Source organism: Grammomys surdaster, unplaced genomic scaffold (genome assembly GCF_004785775.1).
Source record: "Grammomys surdaster isolate TR1022 unplaced genomic scaffold, NIH_TR_1.0 751, whole genome shotgun sequence".
NCBI classification, from domain to species: Eukaryota; Metazoa; Chordata; class Mammalia; order Rodentia; family Muridae; genus Grammomys; species Grammomys surdaster.
The window spans coordinates 1,506,985-1,516,377 of record NW_021605170.1 but is presented as its reverse complement, the minus strand read 5'-3'; the positions used below and the strand labels follow the sequence as shown (position 1 = coordinate 1,516,377).

At 41.1% G+C, this 9,393-nt stretch overlaps 1 protein-coding gene across 2 annotated transcripts in view; it reads left to right on the top strand.

The window, feature by feature from the left end:
- Nucleotides 1-9,393, top strand: part of Ephx4 (epoxide hydrolase 4) — a 32,395-nt gene that overhangs the window by 14,271 nt on the left and 8,731 nt on the right. For both annotated transcript variants that reach the window (XM_028782363.1, XM_028782364.1), the window contains exons 4-5: nucleotides 844-972; nucleotides 7,399-7,502. In XM_028782363.1, the coding sequence (XP_028638196.1) occupies nucleotides 844-972; nucleotides 7,399-7,502 (233 nt within the window). The remainder of the gene's footprint in view (nucleotides 1-843; nucleotides 973-7,398; nucleotides 7,503-9,393) is intronic.

The window sequence follows — 9,393 nt, the reverse complement described above, 5'->3', positions numbered from 1 at the left end:
TGTGTGTGTGTGTGTGTGTGTGTGTGTGTGTGTGTGAATGTATGCATACGAATGTACGCAGGTACCTGCAGAGTCCAAAAGAAAGCATTGAATTCTTTGGAGCTGGGGTTACAGGAACCACAGCCCTGAAAGAAAAATGGCCCCATCCCAGCAGTCCGCCCAGCCTAGCAGCTAGCTCCTCCCCAGCAGCCAGCCACGCCCTAGCAGCCAGCACTTCCCCATCAAGCAGCCCCTCCCCAGCAGCCAGCCCTGCCCCCAGCACCATCAGTTGCTAGAAGCTCTTCAGAATGGGTACAGCCTCATGAGCCACTCCATCCAAAGTACGTTCGTTGAGTGGACTGTGTGCGGGTACCCACAGCTGCAGTGTTCTTGAGTGCAGCGCTGCGCCATGTCTAGAAAACAGCATTCCACCGGGTGGCTCTCCATCCTCCAGCATTCATATTCTTTCACCTCTCTTCCTTGATATTTCCTGGGCCTTGGAAGGAGAGGGGTTGGCATAAAAGTCCCATTAAGAGCTGAGCACTCAACAGTCACCTATTCTCAGTGCTTGGGCTTGGCTTGGGACAGTATCTAAAGTACAAACAAGAATTAATGGACGCAATAACTTTTTTTTTTTTTGAGACAGTATCTTATGTAAGCCAAGCTGGCCTTGGATTCCTGCTTTTGCCATCCAAGAACAGAGATTATAAATCTGAGCTACAGGCCCTGTTCAATAAATATTTTTGAAGTGTATAATTTATCAGGGATATCTGGTAAATAGTTTCAGAAATGTAATTGTTTTTGAGAGATAATGATTTTACCCGTTTCTTTACAATGATGTCAATGAATTTTTCTCGATCACAGGGTACAGCAAATGTGTCCTGATCGGCCACGACTGGGGAGGCATGATTGCCTGGCTGATTGCTGTCTGCTACCCTGAGATGATAATGAAGCTCATCGTTATTAACTTCCCACATCCAAGTGTGTTCACAGGTGAGCTTGAACTTTTATTAAGCTACTTCTGCCAATGCGATAATTCTGTTATGCCCAGATCACAGGGTCTCCACAGACCACCAGAAACCACCAGAAATCCAACTCATATGCAAAAGCAAAGAGTCTATACTCCAGCTTGAGCTCAGACCCTCCAACCTCTCCAGCACAGTGGATCACAATGTGGAAGGTACTGAGTTGGTACAAGCCTTGCCTTTTTATCATGGCTGCAGCAGGGTGAAGGACTTTCCAACTTGGCAGTTACAAGTTTGGTTGGCATTTGCTTGGCACATTTCTACTGGTTAGCAATGATTTCAGCTTAGTATGAACAACAGTTGCTAGCTTAATCAATCTATTTTGAGACATTAGTAACTTTCCCCTGAGAACTGATTGGTTGTTATTAGGGGTGGAGTGGCTGTTTGTTTAGGGAAATTGTGGTTGTTGCTAGGGTGACATGGTTCCTGGACCGAGTTGGAGTTTTTCCAGCTACTGAGTTCATTCTAAGGGCAAGTTAATCATAAAATGGAGTCTGAAAGCAAAATAGGGTTTGTAATGTTAAGTTGGGCCCTTCAAATTCACCATCACCACTGACACTTTGGATTCAAACCAGCAAAATTTGGTTAACATAATCTTTTAAAAAATTAAATGAAGTCTGGGTCTGTGGTCATATCTGTAATCTGAGCACTTGGGAGGTAAGACAGGAGGGTGGGGAGTTCAAGGCCAGCCTGGGCTACACAGTGAGACTGGGACTCAAGGATAGATACATAATAAATAAATAATGAATAAATAAATATAACCAACTAAACAAAGATGGCACATGATACATGATGTTAGACAGCTTAATTTGTTGGTTTGTTTTCTCAGGCAGTGCCCTACATTGTAGCCCAGGCTGACCTGAATCTTCAATATTTCTGATTCATCCTCCCAAGTGCTGGGATTATAGGCATTTTCCATCAAGCCCAGCTCTGACTCTGTGTGTGTGCGTGTGTGTGTGTGTGTGTGTGTGTGTGTGTGTGTGTGTGTGTGTGTGTTGTGAACTAAGCCCTGTTCTCTAAAATTGCTAGTGAGGCACTCTACCACTGAGCCACACTGTCAGCTTTTAAACCTTCCTGGGGGGGAAAAATCTAAGAAAATTTAGCTTCCTATTTGCTTATATAATTTTATTCTTTTTGGACAATATTTCACTTAACTTGGAAAGGGATGAGAGAGGAAATCTGGTGGCAGTGCTTTGAAAATCATAAATCCTGGCAGGAATTAATTCTCCTCTTTTCTGAGTCCTTTAGCTGTTGAACACAAAAGTAGTCTTTAGAGCAGTAATCCTCAACTGTTTGAACTCAGGAATTCTTTATGTTCTTAAAATTATTAAAGATCCTGAGGATATTTGTTTATCTAGGTTATTTCTATAAGTAATCACTACTTAGGAAATTAAAATTGGGATATTTAAAATACGTTTATAAAATAAAACCTATTACATGTTCATATAAACACCGCATTTTGATAAAACTAACTAGACTAAACAAAAGTACTAACTACACTGAATCAGTTTTACTGAAAAGAATGTTTCACATTTCACAAATCTCTTTAATTCTGGCATAGCAGAAGACAGCTGGGCTCTTCTCTCTGCTTCTACCTTCAATCTGTTGCAATATGTTCTTAGAACAGAAGTGTGAGAAGAGATCTGGCCTCACACAAATGTGTCTGAGGAAAAAGCACAAGTATTTTCACATCCCTATCGTCTTCTTCTACCCAGCCCATGACCACGCCCACTCCCAAGTTCATGACCAATTCTTTTCTAGTGGTTGTTGTTACACATATACATACGAATGAATAAACATATAAACACAACCACTGAGTCTGTTGAGTGTTGCCATGCATATGTTTCTAGGGCTGACTACTTGGTGTTAGATAACCAATCACAGGCCTCATCCCCAGAGAAGACATTCTCTCTGAGCAGTTGTAGCTCTTCACACAGGGGTGGGACCCCATGAGATTTCTCCTAATTATACTGAGATGGCAACTGGTATTGGAATCGTTCAGGTCTTGTTTAGGCAGGTACCCATGTTGCTGAGATCTCACAGGTATGGCTTCCCTGTCATAGCTTGAAGGTACAACATCACAGCAGACCTCCTGATTCCCTCTCTGGCTCTCAAAAATCTTTCTACCCACTACTCTGCCTTCCCTAATATTTCTTGAGCCTTAGGTGCAGGAGCTGAACTGTAGATGTATCACTTGGGGCTGAGCATCTCAAGGTCAGTTGTTCTCTGTGTTTTGACTATTGAGGTCTTTGGTAATAGTTTTCATCTGTTGCAGAATTAAGCTTCTTTGATGAGGTAAGAAGTGAGCACCATGCTTATCTGTGGGTGTGAAGGATGCAGTTAGGAATTACACTGGTTTGGGAAAGTACCAACAGCAGGATCATCTAAGGTCTGTAACCTCACTAGCCATGTATATTTGACTAGGAAAGCTAGAGTGCTTTAATAACCTTTCAAATAATTGAGGGTTTTCTTAATACCTTACTAAGCTAAAAAAAAAAAAGTAATCATTTAATAAAGGTTAGCAAAAATATTACCCAGATGTTGAGATCTGTGACTCTTTGTAGCATTTTGAATGGCTCTTACTGAATTGTTTGAATCGTCATGCATTGAAACATCATTGGCTTGCAAACTCTTGCAGACTTTCAATACCTGACATGTTTTTAAAATCACATTAACTAATGCAACAGAAAAGTCTTCAATATTGAAATTTTCTCTAGCTCCTAGCAGCAGATTAAAATGTTTCAAAAATTCCTCTTTTCAGTTGAAAGTCTGAATCGTATCAATGACAGCAGACGCTGAGGGTTGATTCTTTTAAGTTGCCTGTTGCATTTGTTTTCCGATTATTGGTTGGGACTATAGCTGACACCTCTGATCTCAGCATTTAGGAGGCAGAAGCAGGAAGAGTTCTGTGAACTGTGAACTTGAGGCTAGCCTGGTTTATATAGAGTGACAGGGCTGCCTAGTGATCCCTGTTGACTAAGGATAGTTAGTACATCTTTCCAGTAAAAATGGCATTCCATTAAAAAAAAATGAAGTATCCTCTCATTAATTCAGCTGTACATGTGCTTTTCTTTACTTCTTGTTTTGAGACAGGGTCCCAATATGTAGCCTTGGCTGGCTCAGAACTCATTATGTAGAACAGACTGGACCTGGAACTCACTATGTAGACCAGGCTGTCCTCAAACTCATGGAGATTCCTCTGTCTCTGCCTCCCCAGTGCTGGGAGTAAAGGTGTGTGCCACCTGGTGACAAGTGCGTCTCTTGAGATCATTCTTATATTCGGGCGAGTAGCATAATTATTATGTTCTCTACTTCGGTCATAAGATCTATAAAAAAGATATTCTCCAAGGCAGAGAATTAATAAAATTAAGGTTTTGTTATCTCATTGTTAAGTGAAACTGGCTTTTAATTGGATTAATTAGCTGGTTTATTTACCACAACTGTGCAGTGGTGAAGACTGCACTGACCGTTAGTGTTTGTTGTAAGGGTCACTGTGTTGACTTGTGCTCAAGCAGACGCTCTTCCCTACTGTTGCTTTGTACCATCAGTGCAGATTTCAACATGGCTAAAATAAGCAAATAATGCCTTAGTATTGTTATGAAATGGACTGATCCTCGCTTGGATACCACAAAGGATCTTGGGAACCCACAAGGATGCTCAGGAGAGGACAGTTTTGAAGGGAACTCTCAAATGCTTAGTAGTGATTAACACCTTGTTAACAATGTTTGTATTTGACTTTGGAAAAATTATAATTTTGTCCTTTTAATTACTTCTGTTGGGCTTTCTGAAGTTCAGGTACTACTAGGATACACAGCAATTATTTAGGAAACAAAAGGTTCAGAACTTGGAGCTGATGAGGTGGCTCAGCAGGTAAAGGGACTTGCTACCAACCTTAATGAGCAGAATTCCATCCCTGTAACCCACATAGTGGGAGAATTGGCTCCCACTGGTTGTTCTCTGATCCCCATAAGCTTATTAAGGCACATGCACACCTACATACAAAATCATATGTTATAATAAATATTTTTTTTTAAAGTTCAGAACAACACTTTTCAATTTCTCCTCAGAATTAAACCATCGAGGATGACAAGGTCCCAATGACTGGATATACTGCATATTTTCAGTATGGGGTTGAATTTTAGGTACACTTCCACCAACTGATCTCTGTCAAGGTAGGGCAGGATGGCTGTTTGGTATTGAAATGCCCTAATAGTTGTTACACTTTTCTCAGTTAAATTAAGTAACTGAAGTCCAATGGCATGCCTGCTGAGTCATCAGGACCCTGAAGAAGATGTTATTTGTTAGTGGTGCTATATGATAAACTGTAATTCTTGGCTTCATAAGGAAGGTACTTGGCATAATTATAGACCATGTTATCAATGACAGCTTTACTCCTGTTAGAAATAAGTATGGGATTGGGAAGAAAGAGACATCCAATCCAACTGAAGCATCTAGACAAGCAAATTTTACTCTTGATCAAGAGGATGTGCTTGAAAGAGCAAACAAACCAAGGAATTCAGTCCACTAGGTTCTTATTCTAACTCAGGTGGCACCTGTGTCTTTTCCCCCATCAGTTGGGGGGGTCTAATGTCACAGTCTTAATTGGCTAGTTTGAAAAGAATTGTCATACAGGAAAGGAAGGACGAGGATAGGGTCACTGCTCCAAGGAAAAAGGATCACTATTCGGGGGCCATCAAATTCCCAGAATATCCAGCAGACCTTTCTGTAAACAAAAGTTTTACTTGGGGTGAGCAAGTAAAACATGTGCATAGGCTGTGGGCGTGGATAGAAATTTGAGTTACTTGTTCTAAACACGAGTTTTAAAGTGCTTAATAGGGAAGATTTGTATTTGATGTTTCTTATAATCCTACCAAGCATTTTCAGATGTTTTGCCTGGATTTGTTTTCCTTCAGTTGAATTGATTTCTCTTAATTTGACAGTGAATAAAGCTTCAATGGCGAATTCACAAAACATCTAGCATAGCAATGGTTAGTATTCCTAAAACCTCTAGACAAAATGAAAAATAAAACACAAGTCTCCATAGGAAGCAGAACAGAACACAGTATCAGTCAGGCTGTGTGTGTGATCAGATTTCTCCTGCTTTGTCTTCAGTGTCTTGCCAAGTAATTAAAATACTTACCATTCCATACCTATCCAGGCAGGCTCCTCCTCCTGACTCATCTCACGAGCCTCCTCCTGTCCTGAACGCTGGCCACACTGGATTTCTATCTGCTGCTTGCCTATCTCAACCCCAGGACCTGGCTCCCTCTCACCATTCAAAACTAAGCCCACCTGTCAGGTGCCATACCCAGAAGGCTTCTCTAGCCATCTCTATTGATGGTCTCCCCACTCTCTGTCCCTACTGTCACTCTCAATAAGATTGCCTTGTTCTGTGTTTCATTTGTGTGTTGCTGGGGATTGAACCCAGAGCCTTGTGCACATTAGACAAAGCACTTTACCACTTATACACAAGTATGCAGTAAAACCACCAACCTGGACCACTCCAGGGGTAGAAAGAAACGTTTATTGGGGATGAGTAACCTATTGGGAGACTGCCATCGCTATCTCTGGGGTTGGGGATGGGAGTGGCCAAGAGAAGAAAAAGAAAAGGAAGCAGGTTGTATATGATAGTCAGCAGGGTGAAGGTCTTTGAGGTGATACTGGTTGTTTGGATCAGGTTGAGATGCCCTTGCCAATGGTAATTGACCTTTAGGAACAGAACAAGGGAAGTTCCTTGTAAACAAAAACCAGCCTTGAGGCTTCTGTTTTACCTAGCCAAAGTCCTTCTGTTTAGGACACTGTCACCAGGACTGCCATTTTGAGAGGCCCATTTTGGACTTCATGCTACTGAGCTGTATCGCTGACATTGGAGTGATCTTTAAGACATGGCAGAAGATCATCTCTTGAGAGCCTTTTCTGTTTATTCATTGCTAAACCCCCTGGCTTACTGTCAGTGAATGAATAATTTTCCAAATACATGAATAAATGCATAGAAAGTGTTCAGCTCCTTTTGAGGATCCATGATAAGAACTTCAATTTGAATCTGCCTATAAGCAAACTGTTTTAATCAACAGGATACTACATCACCATTGATTCCTAAGATAATCGTTAGGTCTGAGATACGGAGGTTGGAGGATTAGCAGGGAAACCTAGGCTTCCTGATCCCCAAGGAGTGACATCTTCCTAGAGGGGAACTTTCTTTTCACTTGAAATGCTATACAATTTCTAAACGCTGGAAATACCAATCAAAATAAAAGGAAGAGGGTATATGGAAGCCTTGCTTGTGGATTCTTTAATGGGATTGTCTAAAAAGGGAAATGGGTGTAAGAAGTCCTCTCAGTAGTAACTAATTTACAGCTCTCGGATGATGTCTATCATAGCGCTTTAATTTCAGAGTATATACTGCGGCACCCTGCCCAGCTCTTCAGATCCAGCTTTTATTACTTCTTCCAAATACCACGGTTCCCAGAGTTTATGTTCTCAATTAATGATTTCAAGGTAAGTCAAACAAATACTTTACTATTTTCATTATCATTTGTGACAAATATTTTAACAAAAATCCATCTTTAAGAATGAAAAATGAGCCAGGCAGTGGTGGCGCACGCCCTTAATCCCAGCACTTGGGAGGCAGAGGCAGGCAGATTTCTGAGTTCGAGGCCAGCCTGGTCTACAGAGTGAGTTTCAGGACAGCCAGGGCTACACAGAGAAACCTTGTCTCAAAAAACAAAACAAAACAAAACAAAACAAAACAAAACAAACAAACAAAAACAAAGAATGAAAAATGAAATGAGATAGTAAGACGTAATTAGTAGGTTTAGTTACTGTTCTCTTGTTGTGAGGAGACATCCTGACCAAGGCAACTTATTGTTGAAGGATATTAGATTATATACTGTAAACCATGAAACTGTGTTATTAACTGGGAAAAGCTGTTTTTACTGGTGGTGTGGCTCAGCACTAGCACACACCTTTGATTCAAGATCTTTCTGTTTACTGTAAACAGGATTAAATAAAGTCAACCATAGGTCAAGAGGTGGAGCAAGCAACCAGTTGACAGGGAGTGACCATAGAACAAAACAGAGAGCTTGAGAGGAGTCAGGAGGAGATGCACAGGAAGTAGAGGGAGGGACATTCAGTTTGAAGGGTTTTTTGAGCCAGCTTGGGGAAGGACATCTGTGGAGGAAGGTCAGCTGGGGTGCTTTCTCTGCCTCTCTGAGCTAGTATGCTTTTACCCCAGCATATGGCTCCCAAGTTTTTATTGGCAAAATTGAACATTTGAGATTTTGTTAAAAAAAAAACAAAAAACAACTTATAAAAGACAGCATTGAACTGGGGACTCTCTTACAGTTTCAGAGACTCAGTCCATTATCATCACAGCAAGGAGTATGGCAGCAGGCAGGTAGACATGGTGCTGGAGCAATAGCTGAGGGCTCATATCTGATCCATAAATTGCAGGCAGTGGAGTGGGGACTGGTGTGGGCTTTTGAAACTTTAAAGCTCACCCACAGCACAGTGACACCTCCTCCAACAAGGCCACACCTCCTAATCCTTCCCAAACAGTTCCACCAACTGGGGACCAAGCATTCAAACATATGAGCTTACAGAGGCCATTCTCATTCAGACCACACAGTAGGTTTAAAAGACACTCTGTCAGGCTTACTTATCTTTGTATCTCATTGATGAGTTTGAAAGCCTGGCTGTTCAGCTCTGTGCAAGGCTTGTATCTTATTGTTAGCGTCTGGAGTTTAAATCCAGTCATTTTCTCCTTCAGTTAAAGAATTAAAAATCAGGGGACACGAATATTTTTAACAAGAAATGTATCAACAGAGAAATCTCAAGCACGGCAATCAAGAGCAAACAAAATTAGCAGTTGAGGGTATTTAATGGGAATGAGGAAACACACATGCAGCAGGAATACAGAGAAAAAAGACAACTTGGGAAACAAAAAAACCCATCTCTTCTGGAGTGCTGGGGTTATTTAAGTCTCTGAAAGATCTCCCTCCCCTAATTTAGGGTAGGACACATTGAAGAAAGACAGAATGGCTGGTTAGCTCATATCTGTTGTTTTAAGCTGCAAGGTTTTTGTATCAGGTCAGGAAGGTAAGAAGCAGCTGTCTGTCTGTCTGTCTGTCTGTCTTGAAAGTTCTATTGTGTAAGTATGTTGAGCAGGTTCATCAGCAGGCTGAGAGAAAAAGCCCTTAATTTAAGCTTATATTTTTTTAAGTTTAATTTCTCAGGCTGTTTTAAATTTCTGGGCTCGAGAAACCCGACTGCCTCACCCTCCTGGGCAGCCAAGACTATGAACTCATACCAACACACAGGACTATTAGGACTTTTAAAATTGATTCAAATCCCTTGTTTCTTTGTTGTTTTTTTCTTTTAAAAGCACACA